The following is a 21,194-nucleotide window of genomic DNA, read 5'->3' on the forward strand; positions in this document are numbered from 1 at the left end:
AGACGGCTGAAGAGAAAGATGAGCACAGGGACGACAACTAGAGAGCCGAGAGCCATGAAACATGATAGACAGAGAGAAAAGAGAGGGAGAGAAAGAAAGAAAGAGAGGTCTATGGGAGGAAGAGAGGGAGTTTGGGGAAGCAGAGAGGAGAGATGGGGACAAAGGGAATAGAGAGGCAGAGAGAAAGAGAGAGGGAGTGGGATCAAGCAGCCATCACATTCCGACACGTCACATTCCTGCTCACATCTGGCGGCAATACACACACTGTTACCAACCCTCAACAAGGCTCACACACACATGCACAGGCGAGCGCGCACCCACACAGACTTTGGCCCCCCATTAACCACATGAACCCTACCGTCCCTATTCTGGGCGGCGAACATTTGGTATTGCGTTGCAACGCGCCATGAGCTTGTAGATCAGCTATTTTCGGCGAAGATATTTAGTGTAGAGGGGAAAAGGGGGAGGCCTAGTATAAGGGGCACCCCTGTCTACTACGTATATAGGGTATAACACAGGAGCCATCTCATATTGTTCTTTTGTTTGGTTAACAGGTATATGCTCCATTTCTCTAGTTGTGACGTTCCGTCATGCTCCAGATCTCTGGCAGCATCAAGTAGAGCCTGGACGATATATTGTATTATCTGACTTTTCTAAAGGTTTTTCAATAGGGCTTAAGTGGTCAAATAAATGTTCTGTTGCGTGTGTATTTCATATAAGACCGCGTGTCAAAAACACCGGTAACCGGTTGGTCTAGGACTCCCAAAATCTCCAATCGGACCCAGAAATCTGGCATGGGCCGGGCTCTAGCATCACGGTTGGATTGCACATATCTGGAGATGTGTCCTGCAGGCTCAGTGACTCAGCACGCAGACGCTCCCCTCCCACCCACTCACTCACTCACCCACCCACAGCAGCTGAAACCTGACACCAATATTTACAGGCATGCACACATGCACATTTGAGCATACATATACACACACACACACACACACACACACACACACAGAGAGGGCAGGAAGTAGAGAGGAGCCAGGCGGCGGAGCAGAGACGTGTGTGTGGTCCGTCTGGAAGCGTTGCACGTCTCTGGGATCGGGGGGTAACGGACAGACGGGCCTGACGGTGAGATGCTGAGAGACAGCTGGACTGACCAACGGACACAGACACACTGTCTCTGCTCCGCAGCGCAGAGCAGGTGGGAATGTCCATCAAAAAAGAGCCACTGGTGCAGGGACAAGACACTGGGAAAGTGGGGATCTCAGCGTGTTGTGTGTGTGTCTGTGCGTATGCGTGGGTGTGAGCAATGAAGATTGGAGTAAAATCTCTTAATTTTACTTTACTGTGTGTGTGTGTGTGTTAGGGTTGGAGTTTTGCCTGATTGATATAGCACTCCAGTGTCACACATGCTCGCCAACGTGAGCCTGTAGATTGGATATTTCCGGCTTCAGGGGAAAAAAAACGCTAGTAATACAGTCGTGTGTGTGTGCGCTCTTACGGTCAAAGTGGCTGTGCTTCTGTTTGAAGGTGCTTTGTAGGTTGGTGCTGAGCTGAGAGACTGGTGCTTTGAGGTCAGAGTGACTCTGCTGGCTCAGCTTCTCCTCCATCTCCACAGTGCAGCAGGAGAAGCCCTGAGGACACACCTTTAGAGCAGCTCCTGGAAGACAAACACACACACAACACCTGTTACACACTGCAACTCTGACTGGTGGAATGTCAGAGCTAAAAGTTGTTGATCGGCTATTATTGGCAATGAAAAAAGTGGATCATATTGTACGCGAGGCTCTACAATATGACAATCGAGACAAAAGAAAAAAAGAGTTAGATATGAGACAAATCTGTAAATTGGTCAATTGATCGATTATCGATCATTAAAATAAAATCAATTAACTTGATCAGTTCAATAAACTGTTGCTCCCCTAAATGATTCAGTTGAAGTTTGTTTGACAAATACTAGCATTATGTCCAGGGGGTGTACTTGTACATGTACATCAAGCTGCCTCACGCTACAGAAACAGGAGATAGGCTCCTGACCTATGGACCACATAGCTGTTGGTTCCCAAGGCTACTTACAGAAGAGACTGGCAAGTGACACAACTCTCAGTCTCCATTGATGTCAACTACATTAAATCATACAAATAGATACACATTTGAGTGAGAGAGTAGATGGGCATGAAATCATAATGCATGTTTAATTTAGTGTCGGGACTTTATGTAACTGCGGTCATATTATCACCAGCACACCTGTAACCCAAAACTCATTCTGAATCCAATTTGTACTGTACCTTGTCAGCTCCGGTTACATGAGCCAATGTCTTTCGTAATGAAAGAAAGAAGATTCATTTGATTAGGCTAAGAATGAATCATTCTTAGCCTAATTTAATGAATCTGATTGACGATTCATTTAGATGAGCACTGATTTGATTATGCTCCGTTTACTCCCCATAACAGAGCGTTTCTGACATGCACAAACAAACCAACAGTTATATCATAATTATGGTAAGCTACTCCTGCAGTTATGTTATTAAACACATGGACAAAGACGAGTGCAGAATGTACACATCAAAACACATCACCGGAGGTCAGAAGGCGGAGCTTGGCATTCCAACAAGCTAAAGAAATTAATTGCCATACCAACCATGATAGAACATGACGGGGACAATTTGACTTAATCTTGTCTATGACACACGAGTCTGTTACACAATATAGCACTCTAGGACATTTATTTTGAAATTTGATTTGAGGATAAACCTCTTGAGATGCATCATCTCGTCTTCCAGGGGGTCCGCAGGCACAATAACATGACACGATCACAATAACATTGACTAAACATACACATAAGGGCTTTCACACAATCCCAGACCATTCTACATCTGTTACACCTGTCATCCAAATAATACAATTTGATAAATGATTTATTTTAAATAAAAACAAAATAATGTTATGTTACACAATGTAACACTCTACAACTGAACACACCACACTGCGAAGCGCCGCTCACACTCAGCACTATAACTTTATCTATAAATATTTTGTTTTAAAAATCGCTCTAACTGAAGTGGATGGCAGAGTGCCACGTCACAATTATAACAACAAAGACAGCCGTAAACGATATCGTTTGGATCATTTACGGAAAAATGTAATGAACAATAGAAACATTGACATCTAGGATGCCATCGGTCTCACGCACACTAGGAAGGTTTTGCTATTAACGGAGATGAGAAGACGATTATGAATTGCTAACTAGTGGTCTCGCTGGCATTACCTCAGGCACGAGCTTCCTAATAATTAATAATCTGAGTCAGGTTATCCAGATTTCCTTGTGGTTGCATGTGTCTTTCAGCAGCGCAGCACCACTAGACAGAGATCTAGAGCGGGCTGAGGGCTCTGACACAAGACACAGGATCACACAGCTGGACTGTGCACTCAGTGTGTTACTGTTTGGTGCCACGGTTTACAGAAGAACGCATCGTTCATCAGTGTGGTGGAGTGTGGACACTCATATAATTATCATTATAGTTATCGTGGTCAGTGTGAGCGGCCCATAACACACTATATCACTGGTTCTCAAACCTTTTTGAGAACAAGAACCATACACTTCACCCCATATTGATATCTAATTGCCCATGGACCTCCCATGTGAAAATGTTTTGTGCCAGGGACCCCCATAAGAGAAAGTTTGTGTTAAGAAATTATTAATACTTTCAAGATTTATAAAAACAAAATGTTCAAGCTTGGTCCCCGGACCCCACTTTTAGAACCAATGCTTTATAACAACGTTACACTCTACAGCACACTAACAGTGTAGTGAGCAACTGTGTGTGTATACAGTGAAGTAATTAATCACACAACCGACTGAAAATAATTTGAACATCCTGTTTGGTCAGCTGTTTCACGTTGCTCTCATTAATAACAGGACGTTGTACAACCCATCTTTCTGTCCATCATGTCCACAGCAGCTATTACAGACCATTTCATCAAAGATGTATAAAAAAAAAAGCCCTGTGTGTGTGTCACACTACCGCAATGTATAAACAAAATCACACAACACACACACACACACACACACACACACACACACACACACACACACACACACACACACACACACACACACACACACACACACACACACACACACACACACACACACACACACACACACACACACACACAATGGGAGTGATACAAATGCACTTAAAATTTGGAAATGGAAGTGATACAAACGCACTTGAAATGGGAAACGGAAGTGATACAAACGCACTTGAAATGGGAAACGGAAGTGATACAAACGCACTTGAAATGGGAAATGGAAGTGATGGGTTTTTGGGTTCTTTGTAATGCTACTGACTTGAAACCAAAGCATTGCATTGTGGGGGTTTGCCTACTTTAGAAGCAGTGAAGGGAGCTGACAGGCAAGTCAAGTCACCTTAATTCAAGTGACAGATTCCAAAATGAGGGGTTGTGATTTTTGTTTATAATTATTTCCCTTTATATTAGGGGCATGTCATATGGTCTAACTGCACAGTCTTTGTGATCTACTGGTAGATCACGATCTACTTTTTGGGCACCCCTGCATTAGACAATATACATACACATTTACAACACTATATAATAAAACAGACTTTCACAAATATGTCCCATATAAACATAAACCTGCCAGTAAATGTGTAGCCGTCTCACACAGAACTCATCCGAGACAAATGTGCAGACTGAATGCACCGAACGCACCCAAAAGACATTCGTAAATGGTGTGCGCAAGTTCTCGCCAATCCCAGCCAAACCGGGACGTCTGGTCACCCTATACCTATATACAATGCATTTCTATGAGAATCCTTGTGCGGACAGTTTTCCACCCAGGCAGAGCGGGAAGAAAATCCTCACGTGCACGTCCAGAGAGAACGCCTACATTCATTAACAGGGAACGGAAAAAGCAGCATCTGTGGCGTGCAGTTATGCTAGCGTGTCCCGGCCTTGGGTTTGCTGTGTTAATATTTTAACATTGCTCTGTTACAGACTGTAGCATGTTTCAACTGGGGGTGTTTGGATCATCTGAACTGACCTGTGGACAGTTTATCTGCTTCGTTTGAGGTGAGAACGCACCAAATGAAGTCAGGTGTGCAAACAACCACTACCTGTCTCAGACAGGGCACATCCAGGAGCCAATTCTTGCAGGTGAAATTTTAATTCAAAGCAAAGATATTTCCTCACATTCTATGAGAATACATACAAACTTTCATGAGCAACATAGCAGCTTTTTGGTACCACTTTGATGGAAGGCATACAGTCACTTTATAAATCTAACCTAGCTGAGACGTCTGGATAAATCACTACAAAACTACACTTGTAACGTATTCTTGCCGGTGTTAAAACCTGGAAGCCAACACCGTGTTCTGCCCAGCTGATCTCCACAATCATGCCCAGAATAGCACCTGTCATAATAGGTAAAGATTCAGCGAAAACATTTGCTGTAGTGGTCTAGACCAGGGGTCTTCAACGTTTTCAGGCCGAGGACCCCTTAGCTGAGAGAGAGCTGAAGCAGGGACCTCCACTACATATTGTATAAAATTGTGTCGCAGATTAGAAATGTTCATAGATTTCTTAGACAGCATAGACTTGTTTGACAGCACTGTCATGATGTGTCATCATGTTGGAGTAATGTGTATTTAACCACTTGAACTGTCAAATACTTTGCAAACATCTTTGCCAAAAATAGCCGATCTACAAGCTTACAACGCCTCGCTCTGCGAGGCGTTGTAAGCTTGTAGATCTGCTATTTTTGGCTAATGTTCCACTCAGAATAGGGATGCTAGGGTTCAAGTGGTTAATGTAAAAAAACATGATCCTATCACACAAGGATTTGGTGGACCCCCTGTAGTAACTCTGATGACGCCCTAGGGGTCCCGGACCCCCTGTTGAAGACCCCTGGTCTATACTAGAGAGAAAAAAGTAGCAGGCCATGCATAGACGCCTTGGTGACCCTGGTCAACAAAGTTAGATGATTAACTGCAAACAAGTGGGTTCAGCTATTTTGTTCTTCTAGAAATGTTGTGAGTTAGTGCCAGTAATCACAGACCCGGGCCTTGTACACACACAGATTGACAGTGTGAGACTGACAGACAAGCGTCAGACAGAGAAGAGATAAGGTAGGCTGTTGGACAAAAACACCTCAACACACCTCATCAGCCTGGCTTCTAATCAAAAGCATCGAATGGAACAGAGCCTACTGTGTGAACCTTTGACAGAAACTCAGTTTAGGATCAAATTAACAGGTCGGTGCTGGCCATAGAAGGGTGAATGCAAAGTTGCAGCTGCAATAATGTTTTGTTTTAAACGTGGCTGCTGGAATTTGGGGCGAACACAGAGGTCCTTTCACTCCAGTCAGGAACCAACGGCAGCCAGGGCTCCGTGGCCTGCATGCCTTCCTCCAGCCCCTGGCCTCTGCCGCCACTTCAACCCAACGCATGGAACTTTTAAACTGTATTTATGACAATCCTTAAAGGAGGTCTCTATAGTTTCATGCAAGAGAAACTATAATCAGTCTCTAGACCGAACACAGTACAACTGAAATGATACTGTTAGCTGCACCCTTTCTTTTGGAATGTGCGTAGAAACATACGCATGTCTGGAACCTTGAAAGGACGTTAGTCGGAAAGACTGTTTGTTAGAATGACCTGTGGCATTTTGGATAACAATGGCCAAAGCTTTAAAGGGCCATAGCAATGTTTTTGCATGCTGAGTACTTTCCTTGGATTACTGACAACAATTGTCAGGTAAGATCCTCTTAAAATGTACAGTATATTATTCACGTCGATATTGACAATTCATGACTGAACTTAAATTAGTGCTTTCAACTACATGAAAAATACTATGTTATGGTAGACGTTGACAAGAAATTAACACAGCGTAACTTAAGGGTCACTGTGTTGGATGACTTCTCTCAAGCAAGTTTCAAGTCTCTGAAAGTAGATTTTCATATGGTAATGAAATGAATGGAAACCAATGACTTTCCTTGAAGGCAGGGGAAGAAATAGCAAACAGTATGCTTTGGAAAACGGTCAGCAGTAATGTAAAATATACATGACTTGTAGTCAATGGGCTAAACATGCAAAAAAAGAAAGAAAAAACACACACACACAGCATGCCCTTTAAAAGTTTGAAGACATTTTGGAGGTACGGTTTACTTCTAAAACAGATTACCTAAACAGAGCATTGAAGGGTGGGATACAGCACCCACCTACCGTTACCCTCAACCCAAACTGGACCCCTCGGTCTGGGAACAAGTCCAAATAAGGCTCAACTCACTCTTTCTCTCACTTAACCCCCCTCCTTCACTCACTCCCTCTCTCACTTTCTCACCCCCCCCCCCCCCCCCCCCCCCAACACACATATATACTCATTTCTCGCTCACACACACACACACACACACACACACACAGTTGGCAGCCACTACCTAAACACATTCACACATCGCATCAGTGCTCACACATAGTTCTTTGTACCGACATGACTGCAGGGAAGAGACCCAAAGTCAGCAGTGAGTGGGCACACACTCACACACACGGCTCTCGGTGAAACAGCCATTCAGTGTGTCCTGAGCGGAGCCAATCAAATGCACTACATCCATGTTACCAAAGTACACAAATAAAAGTGAGCTGGTCAATATTTCACAGGAATGTCTGTACAAATGTGACATTGTTAGCTCAAAGGATTAGGTCTCTGAGAACTGAAGATTCCTTAGCTAATGCATACTTTGTGAAAACACCAGGGCAGCCAATTTTTCCTCAAGAACCACCGGGAGAAAAATGGCAAGGGAACATGATAGCATGAAGAGCTAGGAGTTGAGCCCGATTTATACTTTTCCGTACGATCGTGTCACGCGCCAAAAATAGCTGATCAACGAGCTCAAAACCACACTGCAAAGTGACGTTGAATTGTGAGCTTGTAAATTGGCTATTTTCGGCATACGAAGAACTAGTATAAAATATTAGACCAAATAAAAATCAACACCAAGTAAGACCTGGTATGACACATTTCAACCGTGGCTATGCACTGGCAGGTATCTTCTTTGCCATCAGCGACATGAATACCGTAGTCATTATGTAAGACTGAGATCCTTTAAAAAGCTAGAATATGTAAGGGCCAAGGGAAACATTGAGCTTTTATGAGCTTCAGACAGCACTACTTGTGACCCAGAAGATGTCCTAAATGTCTCAGTGGAAGAGTAGGGAGAGCACCTCCTACCACTGGGGATGTGTTATATGGTATGAACATAAAACAACCTTTTATATTCATTAAAATAAGTTCTGGATTTCAGCTTTAATGACGTCTCTTGGCCCTCTAGCTTAATAACTACACATCTAATAGAACACCGAGGCAGAACATTGTTCCGAGTGTCACTCAAGAAGACGAAAATGGCTATTTATGGCACTCAAAACAAGAGAACAGCTTGAGACAACAGCTTGTAAACAAACATGTGACAGTGTGTGATGGCATTCATCAGCGCTCCGCCGCTCTCCGCGTTTCCTTTTGTGGGGAGACCAGCATCCCCTTTAAACGGCTCATAAAATAAGTCACTTCCCTTTGACGCTGGCCTGCCTCTCAGACCAGCGTGGGGGGAAGGGGGAAACGCCTCGCGGACAAAACCCAGATTAGACACCTCGCCGCCCCCTCGGCCTGCCATCATGTGCCACTGAACCAGACAGACCTCCACCCCCAAGCCCAGCCCCACCACCACCCTGCAGGCTTAGCCAGCGGGGTCAGGGGTTAACAGCCACCCCTATGAGAGAGGTCCCGTCCTCTGACCCACCCCCCCCTTCCCTTCCACCAGTCAGAACATCCACCTCACACAGTAACACACACCTCCAGCCTACTTGCCACACACACACACACACACACACACACACACACACACACACACACACACACACACATTAAACATTCCCACACAAATCCAAAGAGAGAGAGAGAGAGTGCGCACATACAGGCAATTAAGACCCGTAAAAGACACAGACACTCACAATACACATAAATAGAAACTTTAACAGCCACACACTTCAATCACAAGCCATAAAAAGTAAAGTCTCTGAGGGATTATTTCCGTACCCCTGTGTGAACTCAGGCCACCACCTAAACCGCTAACAGAGAAAGAGAGAGAGAGAGAGCGGGGAAGGAGGAGGCCCCCAGGGGCCACAGAACGGCCGCTGACATCTCTGTCACTAATGGAAGGCAGCTAACAGTGAACCACAGCGAACCACTCCCCTGGCCCAGTCCGACAGCACGCGCACACACACACACAGACACACGCACGCACGCACACACGCACAAAGTCATGTACACTATATAAGATAAACAACCATGAGATATACTGCATGCTGCTTATGGTTAATGGTCCTTACAGTGCAAACCTTGTTAGTTCAAACTAGAGCTATGGGAATGAGGTTACATCCAACCAGGGAAATGTTTGGATGATAAGAGATCATTATAACAATATTGTGATACGAGACTATTTTGGAAATCGTTATTGTGTTGTCCTTTCCTGTTTTTTTAATCATCTTATTTTATACGTAGAGAATTGTCCGAAAAGTTAAAAAATAAAAAGAAGAAAGTGAAAATATCCGATATACAAGCTTGAGGTTCTAGACTAGAGCTTGTTATAAAAAGTGTTTTTAGTTTGTTTTTTGGAGCGGTGAAAGCGCTCCCAATAGACAGGTATGTCTGTGGGTGGGTGGCTATGTGGGTGGCTGGCTATGTCTGTAGCCTGGCAATACCTTGAGTGGCCACACACAACACACAAGTTAAAGGAGGGGCGCTGTTGTGCAGGCACACACACACACAGCTTCTATGGCACTATTGTGCAGACTAGACACACACACACACACACACGGTATAGCTGCTCAGATTCACCGCTCCACTTCGAACCGAGGTTTGATTTTTTTTTTTAAGTGGGTGAATTCATTGAGATAATTCTATTGCAGTTTAAGTCAATCGGTGCATGTAAACTATGAAGAAGGAAAACACAACTGGTCCTGTTCTGCATCTCCTCTATGGATGAATGATGATTCTTGCTCAGTTTGTTGTTTGTTGGAGCCGTTTGAGGTTATGGACAAATGAAGTTTACTGGTACAAGATACTGAATCAAAATACATTTTTCCCAAGAGAGTTTCAACAGTCAAGGTGGGTACAGACTAACATTAGTCTAATAGTTTACCAACCTGGTTGTTACCATCATGGGAATATTTGCGTTGAAAGAAAATAATTTAAAAATAACTCTCCAACTCAAAACATCATGGACCAATAAATCAAATAGGCCAAGGTTACAGATGTGAATGTCACGTTGCATTGGCAGAAAGTCAACAAACATAAATCTTAACCATTTAAACCCTATACTTAGTTGACCGGAGCCCCCCAGGCTGGGTTCCAGGGGTCCCCAGCGTGTCACTTCGTGCCGCGCTGCGAGCTTTTACATCTGCTATTTTTGAAATATTTTGAAAAATAATATGCAAATGTTTGGAAAATGTTTAATAATTTAGAACAAATCACTTCAGGGGGCGGGGGGGTGGGTCGCTGGCAAAACCTTTTCAGATGGGAGTCCCCGGACAATTACATTTCAGTGTGGGGGTCTGACCTCGACAAGAAAGGTACTTCGAGAACCACTGCACTAGCGTTGTGGTAAGGAGCAGCCCTGCAGACATAACAATCATCCCTCCATGTTGCTCAGCTACATCTAGGCTGTCATTATCTGGGAGGGGGCATTTCATTTGTTGGCCAACTTTCTTCTGCTCCACAACACGGCTGTCACCATCATGCCATTTTAGTTGACGATTGATTGTCAATACAATTAAGTGTGGTTATTTAATAGTGTTTTTGCCATTGAACATTGTAAAGTATGAAGACATTTTACATTTTGTTCTGCCTCTCTCATGGCTCAGTATGACAAATAACTTGAATAACTTGTATAGCCTATGTACAAAGCCGTACAAATAATAAAATAAATCATGCACACTAGCCAAAAGAGGCCATATACTGTACTTGAGTGTTGCATTGCGAAGAAACTGCAGTCATTCCTATACATTTTTGAAAATGTATGAACAATATACAACTTTTCTTTCCTTACCCCTATACCCTTTTTCTCCCCAATCAGTATGCCAATTGATTCCTCCCCAGACATATTTCTGTGTTGTCTTGTCCGTTGTATCCCACTCATTCACCTACCAGTGAGGAGCCCCCTCTGGGAGTACGTAGAGCCTTCGTCCTACTCATCACGCCCAACACTCCCTGCCGACAGGTGCCGTCCCGGCCCATAGGATTACATCCAGTGACAATCATCACCCTCCCTGACCATGGGCCAATTGTGTTTGTGTAGAGTAGACTAATAGACAAAGCCGGATGCGCCGCGGTGGATTCTAACGCGACCTCCACTGTGGTTATCTTAAAATAAATTCTAAAAGTCCTAAGACCAGGTTGAACATGGTTAAAAGAAAAATGGTGGAAATATTGCATTGCTAGTAATTTAATCCAGCTGGTTTTATACAGATGAATGGAACAGATTCTCACGATTACGCAAACTGTAATGATTTGACAGACCTAGAGCCATCCCAAGCAGGCTGTCTGACCTGAAGTCTGCTGAGGAGGAGAGTCCAGCAGGACATGTGCCGCTGGCTTCAAATGTGAGTTCTTTTTTGGAGTAATGAGCCTCACGTCTGTAATATACACTTGATATTATTTTACAGTCTCGGCCAGAGAAATTAGAGGGGAGTGGAATGACGCTCAAGTGAAAGAAAAGAGAATCAGAAAAAGAACAGCAAAACCGCCGGGTATTTCATTTCTAAAATCATAGCAATTACTTTTCTCTAAGAGTCATTCACTCTGCAGTCTCTCTTGTTGCAGCATGTCAGGTAGTCTCCCCTTCTGTCTTCTCTCCTCTCTCTCTCCTCTCTGTCACTCAGCTGTCTGCCAACAGTCTACAAACCGTGATCCAAGATTGAGAGTGCTTGGAGAGAAAGCAAAACATTTTTCTTATTAATTTCTCTTTTGGCATTTCCTTTCGCCCGTTCCGCCAAAAAATAATATAATTCGTGGACACCCGCTGAATAAGATGGTAAAATGTTCCAAGTCGCCCTTAACACAGTCATGATTCTGTGAGTGTTTCTGCTGGGGACTTTCCCTTCTGCGTTCAACTGCAAGACCATAAAAATGCACACAGATATGTATCGCAGTCACGCACCAAATACACAAGCCAATGTTAACTTGAAACAGAAGCCAAGACACATCAAAATGTTAATTTAACTCTGAGCAGAATATTCAATTTAACTCTAAGATCGTAAGAATGGTTCCTATACGGGTCAGTTTGTGCACCATTTTTTAAACTGAACTAACAGGGGATTTTGCAGTGTAGAAGACTCATGTCTGTACTCTCTAGTTAATTATACAGCATGATAACCGATTCAACCCAGTGCCCCTGAATGTCTATTCCCCTTTGCTCTGCTTTCAGCACCACGGTCGGCTGATTCAGTGCAATAATCAAGAGCAATGTTCTGTATATATTCTGTAATAAATTGCCTACTTTGCTGTGTTGATATTTGTGTATTTTCTTTCTCCATACTGTTCCCCTGAGAGCAGCTAGCCAAGTCAAGTGACCTTGCAAGTTAAAACGTACAATAAAACTAACCGATTATGAATCTGTGTAATTGTCTCCTGAGGTTGTCTGACACCATTAGACCTGTGTGTGGGAGGGGGAAAAAACGACTGGAGTTTAATTTGATACTTTCCACCGCATTGTAAAAAAAGAAACGTATTTAATTAGGCTGCTTGACAAAAAGATGGTTTTATTTACAGTAACAGCCTGGAGGGGTAACTGCAGAAGGCGGGAAGGTTACAAACATTCATACATTCAGTAAAACCCCAGTGTGTTGCTCAAGGGTACCTTGGCTTGGATGTTGTTCAGAGAGGAGACAGCGTGCCCACTTCTCTGTAAGTTTTACACTGCCAATAACTAGGAAAGCTGGCCAGGGTAATCATTATATTTCATAACAATAAATGGAAAACCATATAATGATTTCTTTATCAAAAAGTTGTTTTTGGAAATGAGAAAAAGCAGATCAAATACAGTGCTCAGATGTCTGAAATGTTATTATACCCAGGGGCTTTATAACTCTTTTTTTTCCCTTCTAACTGCACTCAAACTAAAGGTCAAACTGTAGCCAAATTAAATAAATGGAATAATAACAGCCTGCAGTAAAATTACATTATTATTGAGTCATGGTTAGTGCATTGTGATAATATTGTATCATGACTACTAATGTCACTGCATTGCATTCTATGTGGTGCATCCAGTACAAGAGGGTACTGCACCCGCAAGTACAAGAAGAGTACTGTACCGGTTAGTACAACACAGTACTGCACTCAGCATTACAAGAAGAGTACTGCACTCAGCATTACAAGAAAAGTACTGCAATCAGCATTACAAAAAGAGTACAGTACCTGGTAGTATAACAGTAATGCACTCAGCATTACAAGAAAAGTACTACAATCAGCATTACAAGAGTACTGCACTCAGCATTACAAGAAAAGTACTGCAATCAGCATTACAAAAAGAGTACAGTACCTGGTAGTATAACAGTACTGCACTCAGCATTACAAGAAGAGTACTGCAATCAGCATTACAAGAAAAGTACTGCAATCAGCATTACAAAAAGAGTACAGTACCTGGTAGTATAACAGTAATGCAATCAGCATTACAAGAAGAGTACTGCACTCAGCATTACAAGAAGAGTACTGCACTCAGCATTACAAGAGGAGTACTGCACTCAGCCTTACAAGAAGAGTACTGCACCCTGTTACAACCCAGTAGGGCTACAGCAGCTTGAGTGCAGCCTGGACAATACAACAGGTGCACACACCTGGTAGGATGTAACTGTGGCAGGTGACAGGCTAAGCAATATGTCACCGCTTATCATTCAAAAAGGCTCTATACATATACTGTATAAATTAATAGGCATAAAGCTAATTGTCTGTGTGTTCCCCCATTTGCAGCTCAGATTTCATAAAACTAAAATCATTATCACACTTACGCAAAAACAGAGCCAACTATAAATACATTCCTTTAAAAAAGCCAAGACAAAGTGAACACGCTGAGACAGTTAGGTTAGGATTACAGCAAAAGAGAAAATGTTCAACAATATTAGCTTGTAAGAGGAACCAGAGCAGCTCATATGGAGCTCATCAGTGCAGGAGGAACGCTCCAAACTTCACTGCCTCGCAAAAAGAGTGGAATGACAAGTTTACAGCAGTTTAGCCAAACCAATAATGCTTTTCAAGTCTTACTTCATGAGAAGATCGAGTCCAAGAGTGGCTGGAAAAAAAAGTGAAAAAAGTAGCAAGGGAACTCTGCAGCCTGCCCTGCAGTATTGAAAAAAAAACAAAATGGAGGCAATCCCGGTGTCCACGCATCTGGTATTGTCACTCATCTGCTCACAGCGTCCCTGCGCAGCAACTCTGACAAGGTGAAGAATAGCTTAGCTGCAAATCTTCTGTGAACTTTCCCCATGTGTTTTACTCTCACGACGTCATGATAAAGTAAACATTCGTGTCAGGAAAGAAAAAGAGGATTCATCTCGGCCTTCCACGGCGACCGAGGTGACAAGCGTTTCCGTTTAGTGTCTTTGCGGCATTAACCGTCAGCAGCAGAAAGACATATCCCCCCCCTCGACGCCAGAGGGAGGGCAGGTGCTGTGCTAACGAGGAAGTGTGTTAACGAGCAGGATATCCCACGCGCACTGAGATATGCTGACCCTAGCAGGCGGCGGGAAGATGTTTTCAGCATGAGAACGCTCTAGCCAACAACCTCATGACTCTCACAGCCAGCCTGAAGCATCTCAGCAAGGCCACGACTTTCAGCAGTAAAGCCAAACTGTTCTAATCTGTAAACAGCAATGCACAGTAAAATCCTTATTGGTTATTAAAGGACGACTTCATCATTTTTCAACCCATCTTCGTATAATTGGTCCTCACTACAGTAATACTCATAATATGGTGCCATTTTTGTCCACCCTGTACAAACATCATGCCCTCTATTCCTGGAAAGTTAGCATGCTGTAATGGAAGCCATTGTTCTCGCGTTAATAACACTTTTAATAAAATACATTGAAATCTTGTTTGATAAAAAAAAAAAAAAAACACTGGAGTCCACATCCCTATGAGAGACAGTAAAATGCTATCATGAGCTTTAGTGAGTGCCAACTATATGAAGGTAGGTTGAAAATGGGCGAAGTCAGCCTTTAATCGGACTCAGAGAGTGTACAAATGTTAGCAAATGGACCCTTGTGGGACAATTTGGAAACATTTACACACTGGCAGTGACAGAAAATGTACAGGTATTTCACTGTGGAGGCAAAAGCCAGCTAAAAAAAGCTGATCTACAAGCTCACAACAGGTCGCGATGAGTTGTATGCTTGTAGATAGTCTATTTTTTGTGTTTTTGAACACCAAGTATAAAATAGGAGTTATCATCGACGATTTAGTCAATTATAAAAATCAATTTGAATTGTTTCACCTTGATTCGTTGATGTACAAAAAATACAAGCAGTTACCACAAAACCTGAGCTTCTTTAATAATCAAAACAATAATCAATAGTATAATGAATAGCCAAGAAACTAATCAATAGCTGCAGCCCTGGACATGAACAGATTATACAGATCCATCTGGTTTCACCTGCGGTTACAACAGCTTCTGCGCCCATGCCATGTGGAACTTTGCCGTCTTTATCATGGAAGGTCATGTGATCAATCATGCCTCACATGATCACTCATGACACTTCTAACCTCTGACACGGCACTGAGCCCTCAGAAGTTAAAACAAACAACAATTGAGGATGACCAGTAGCGACCGCGAGAAAATGTGGTTGCCGGGAAAAGTCTGCGTGATAAGTGTTGATCTGCAGGGAAACGTCAGCATCACCGACTCAGTTCAGCAGAACACTCTACATTCCCTACCGAGTCCGACAGTGAGGAGTTTCTCACTCGAGTACCCTTCTCTAGAGTGAAATTATTTTACATCTCAGCAGTCAAGCCACAAGGCCTTGAATAACGTCTGCGTGGAGTGATGTTTCCTTAAATAAATTAGGGATTAAAATCCTCCTCCGAAACACAGCTGTCAAAACACCAAACTCCCCAAATTCGCTTTTCAGATGGCATGACAGCGATGAAAAAGAGGCATGCATGTTGTGCGCTGTGGGCTGGCGTTCGAGGCAGGGCAGGGCAGGGCTCATTAGAAACACCAGGCCCAGTGGCCACAACGCTCAGCAGCTACCAGGCAGCAACAGGCGTTCACGTCAGCCAGCAGCCAACTTCTTATTCAGAGTGAGAGTGCACGTGCAGATTAAAAATCATTTTCTGCACGAGCCCTTTCAACATGTACAAACCTCTGCGCGAGCATGAATGAAGTACTGTTGTTGTTTTTTGTGTTAAAAGGCACGCGGTCGCCGGTCACACAAACAAGCGCACACTGAGACTCATAAATCTGAGTAACTCCTCCGCCACTAGAGTCCATCCTGTGATTGCTAAAGCAGTCCGAGGCCTCTGGCCAATTAAAACTCTCCATTTGTGAACATTCCAAAATGCTGTCATCCATGAACATTTACCCAGAAGCCCCTGGGGGGATTCCACAACACGGCCCTGGCCTCTTGCTCTGTCTGTTTCCCTCTTCCCCCCGCCAGGCCTGCGTCTCTGCCTTTGTCTCCGCGTACAAAAGCTCCCTGCCTACACCACTTCCCAGGTCACTGCTTTGTCAATGATTTAACTCGCTACTGCACTTCCCTGAGTATATTTAAAAAGTCAGCGGCCAACGTGGACCACAGGGGCTGTACGCACGCGTGACTTATCCCTAACCATTACTTGTTGCACGCTGGAAAATGTTTTAACCACTTTCAACATGACGTCCCTATTATGGGTATGTCATTATATGCACACATTTTTGCATGCAAAAATAGCAGATCTATGAGCTTGTGTAGTGGCCATTTTCGCATGGTTAAAGATTTTTTGTGTGTGACACGCATTTTTATGCTTTATTTAGATAGATTGTAGAGACAGGAAACCTAGGGCAGAGAGAGGAGAGATATGCCAGACATGACGGGAGTCGGATTCAAACCCAGGTCCTCGCTACTCACAAGGAGCATAACTGTCATCCCCTCCACCCCCAAACACACACACACACACTGAACATAAAGCCCACAAAATGTCTTCTTGCTTTGAGAAATACCCGAGGAAAAGTGTCTTCTGGACTGTCTGACCCCGCCGGCCCGTGAAATAGTGCGAGGTAAATATAGCTGGCGGGTAGCAGATTGTGTGAAACACATTTCCATGAAGTGTGTGATAGCAGATCAGAGGCGGACAGCTGAACTCTGTTGATTCTGACAGCAGGACAAGGTTCAGGTGGGAGAGATTAAATCCGGGCCCCCCCTCCCCAGTCCCCAGGTACAAAAAGCAACCTCGACTAGTGGCAAGTAATGACAACCAATAGGGTCGACGGAAAGAGTGGGTGTTTGTGTGTGTGTGGGGGGGGGGGGGGGGGTTGCAGTGAGATAAAGATAAACAAAGAGAGAACAGAAGAGGGTGGGTTTCTATGGTCAGTCACCCAGACAGGTTAATCCACTGTTGGTGTGTGTTAATTAGTCAAGTTAATGTCATGAGAAAGAGTGGGTGTGTAACAACACAGTAACATTCTTTGTGTGTGTGTGTGTGTGTGGGGGGGGGGGGGGGTAGATGAGAGCATACGTGCAAACCCCAAGACATCAATAAATACACACAAACGCAGCAGCCAAGGGTCAGTCTCCCAGCGTTGTTGGGAAACATGCACTCTATGCAAGACAGAGAGAGCCGGAGCTAAGCACATTATAAAACATCTAAATCTCACTGTTTACTTGCCCGGATGCCAAATAGACATTAGACCCCGTTTCGGCACAGCGTTATTTCTCCCTTCCTTTAAAGCTATTCCGCTCAATTTTATAATCACGATAATAAATAGAAGATCTACAGTACATGCCCACAACACAACGCATAGGAACGCTTTGTGAACTTGTGAGCTTGCAGATTATTTTCGGTAATTGTGTGTGAGGCCATCGTGCGACAATATATAAATCAGAGTAATCGATTTAGTAGATTATAAAAAAGATATATTTTCTCTTCGTTGACATATACATTTTTCTTTTACAAATCATCCCAAAACTTGCTTCTCGAGGATTCAGAAAAGTCAGTGATAGAATAAACACCAAAGAGAGTAATGGACAGTTGCAGCAATAATCATGTTAACAGAGGAGTGTGAATAGAGAAGAGGAGAGAAAAAGAACATCTGCTGTTTGACTTCGGTGCTGCTTCCATGTGTCATCTTTCGCGGAATCGCGGGGAACTTGTTTGTCATCCTTGTGATGAACGGAGGGATTGGTGACTGGCTGTTTAACAGCTGCTACTCCCATCTGTAAAAGTCTGCACTGTTCAACTTCTCCTGTTCTATGAACTACGCTGATTTAAAGCTGCAATCCGTAACTTTTATGTCCCACCCAAGATCTGAAGCCGGGGTCCCCCGCACGAGCACACACATTTGAACTGTTGAACCGATACACAAAGCTGCTTGAGCAAAGCATACATGTTGCCTTTTGAGCTTATTATGAAACCACTTTCAACTAAAGACTAAGTGGTCCAACCTGACCACAGGATCTACATTACTAAATAGAAGAGGAGGGACACCAACTACAACGAGACCAAATAATGTTTTAATTAGCATACTCTTATCATACAGATTTTTTACGGAGTTACGGACTGCAGCTTTACTATGATTGGACAAAGACGTGCATGGCACATCTTGTAGACGGTTCAAACCTCGTTGTTTTGCCTTCCATCCACAGACTACACAGGGAAGCATCAACATGCCTTAACATCCGCTCTCTCCATCCAGAGAGGAGGAGGCCATGATTCATGTCAACAGCAGGCTAATCCTACATTCCCTCTGCAAGCTCCTCCTCAGGTATGTGCTCTGTAGGAGCGTTTGATCTGCTGCCTTTACCGTCTATTCCACCTTAATGCTGTGTGTGTGTGTGTGTGTGTGTGTGTGTGTGTGTGTGTGTGTGTGTGTGTGTGTGTGTGTGTGTGTGTGTGTGTGTCAGGCACACAGAAAAAGTCAAAGATGAACAGAGAGAGAGACAGCGAGACTGTTATCTTCCAGATTTGCAGAGACAGGCAGAGGTTTCTGCAGACAAGCGGGAGTGAGGACATGTTACAGCACAGCGTGATTATCACAAGGAAAGAAGAGGAGGAGAAAGACAGAGGAGGCACAAAAGATCTTCCACGGCGTGTCCCTCGCCTCCTCTCTCCTCCTCTCTTTCAGCCCTCCCTCTTTCTACCGACTGACTCATGGCACACAAATGAAAACACACTTTAAAAGGAGAAGATGAAGAAGAAACCGTCTTTACTTAAGAAGGCCAAGTGCTTTACCATGGGACCCTGTGCAAACATGGCGGAGCTGTCAGAGGCTACTGTTGGAACACCTCACAGCCTGAGAGAGACTGAACTCTTATTCATATTAAACCAAGCTTTGCCAAGCTAAAACCCTTTAAAAGTCTTACAAAACATTACGAAAAAAGAGTTAAATTAAAGTGCCTTTCACATCTAAAGTTGACTTAAAAAGGTACAGAGCAAATCATTGATTAATGAGAATGAAATTTGCTATGTCTCTGAAGTGTCTCTGAAGTGTTCAAAGAAGTTAAATATGTTATTTAATACTGACATTCTTATTAGAAGCACGTTTACAGTTAGACGTTGGATTGTTTGTGTCTGTAAAAATGCATGAATGTTGTCCCTTTTATCTGCTATTCTTTATTGAAAGTGTTCATTTAAATGCTTGCCGGATGGTGAATTGTAGCGCCTGTCTGTGTCTACTGTACGTTATCGACAGTAAATTAGCGCGTGTTGCTCTGAATTCTGGGACCGGAGGTCTTACACTCGTTCAGAGGAAGGCCAACAACCCATTGGCTTAAAGTACAGCAAATGAGGAGAAAGTCACAAAAATGACACGAAAAACATCACTACTAGCGCAGCGACTGAATAGACAAGCTTGCTACACAAGCTGGTAAAAACCGTTCTCTTATGCATTTACACATTTGACTAACCCCCCCCCCCCCCCCTTCTCCCACCTTTAAACCCCACCTAGAAGAATTCAAAAAATTCATCTCTGCTGAAACATTGGAGAGCTTTTAAAAGATTTAACACACAAACAATATGTTTCAGCGATGCCAGTAAAAGCCAGCAAGCCCCTCGTGAGGACAATGTTTATAACAGACATCCAAAAAGCAGTGAGGTCCACCAGATGTTGGGGGCAGGACAGGCCCTGCCGTAGCCCCCCCAGGCACAATGAGGTCAGGTAGAAGATCAAGTTTCTGGAAGCTCAAAGCACTGATTCTGATATACCTGTTGGGCTGTGGGAAACTGGACACCGAGAGAGGGGGCGGTGGGAACTTAGAGACCAACTCATAGCCCACTGTCAAAAGAAAGCTTAAACCTTAAGGTACAATGCTTTTAATGGGCTTTGGTCATGAATAGCTCTGTCCGTTCCCGATGAGCCGCAACAGTGAACGTGTCGATAAATCATGGCTACTATGAGGCTGGTCGTGCCATTCCGCTGATGTAGAACATTTCAACCCCTAGCGGTCATCTTACATTCCCACACAAAGCCTGGCTTTTCTTCCAGAGAGAGAACTCCCCCCCCCCCCCCCCCCCAACTCAATGACCAAATGATTTGCAGCTTTGGAGCTTTTTATTTAAAAACTACTTGATCCTTTCAAAAGTGTTTCTTTCCCCCCCTAATTGTGTCCCAGCCAGCAGGACCTCTGCCGATGGGTTCCTGATGTTTTAAATTATAGTTTTGATGAGCGGCTTTAAGGCATGGCATCATCACCTCGCCTCTCCAGAGCTCCTCCTACCACTATTTTGTTTGTTTGGCAGAAAATGTATAAAAAGAGCAAAGCTAAAGAAACTGGCTTGACAGTTTCAGACAATTATTTTATTACAAGTACAAGAGCAAACGGCACACAAAGGCATTAGGTAATTAGGTGACCTATTACTTTGGAAAACGGAGCTGAAGTGTTTGACGGAGCCCCATCGGAGGGAGACTTGATGTAGACCTTGGGAGTAATTAGCGGGGATTACAG

The 21,194-nt window shown here is 43.7% G+C and overlaps 1 protein-coding gene across 5 annotated transcripts in view; it reads right to left on the reverse strand.

The window, feature by feature from the left end:
- The window catches only part of gpc4 (glypican 4), a 54,530-nt gene that overhangs the window by 13,664 nt on the left and 19,672 nt on the right, over positions 1-21,194 (reverse strand). For 4 of the 5 annotated variants that reach the window (XM_080745548.1, XM_080745547.1, XM_080745550.1 and 1 more), the window contains one exon: positions 1,496-1,654. In XM_080745548.1, coding sequence (XP_080601674.1) covers positions 1,496-1,604 — 109 coding nt within the window. In that variant the 5' untranslated portion in view covers positions 1,605-1,654. Of the gene's footprint in view, positions 1-1,495; positions 1,655-11,843; positions 11,905-21,194 lie in introns of those variants that run through there. The other variant, XM_080745551.1, reaches the window with a different exon arrangement.

Source organism: Nannobrachium achirus (assembly GCF_963921795.1).
Source record: "Nannobrachium achirus genome assembly, chromosome: 17".
Lineage (NCBI taxonomy): Eukaryota > Metazoa > Chordata > Actinopteri > Myctophiformes > Myctophidae > Nannobrachium > Nannobrachium achirus.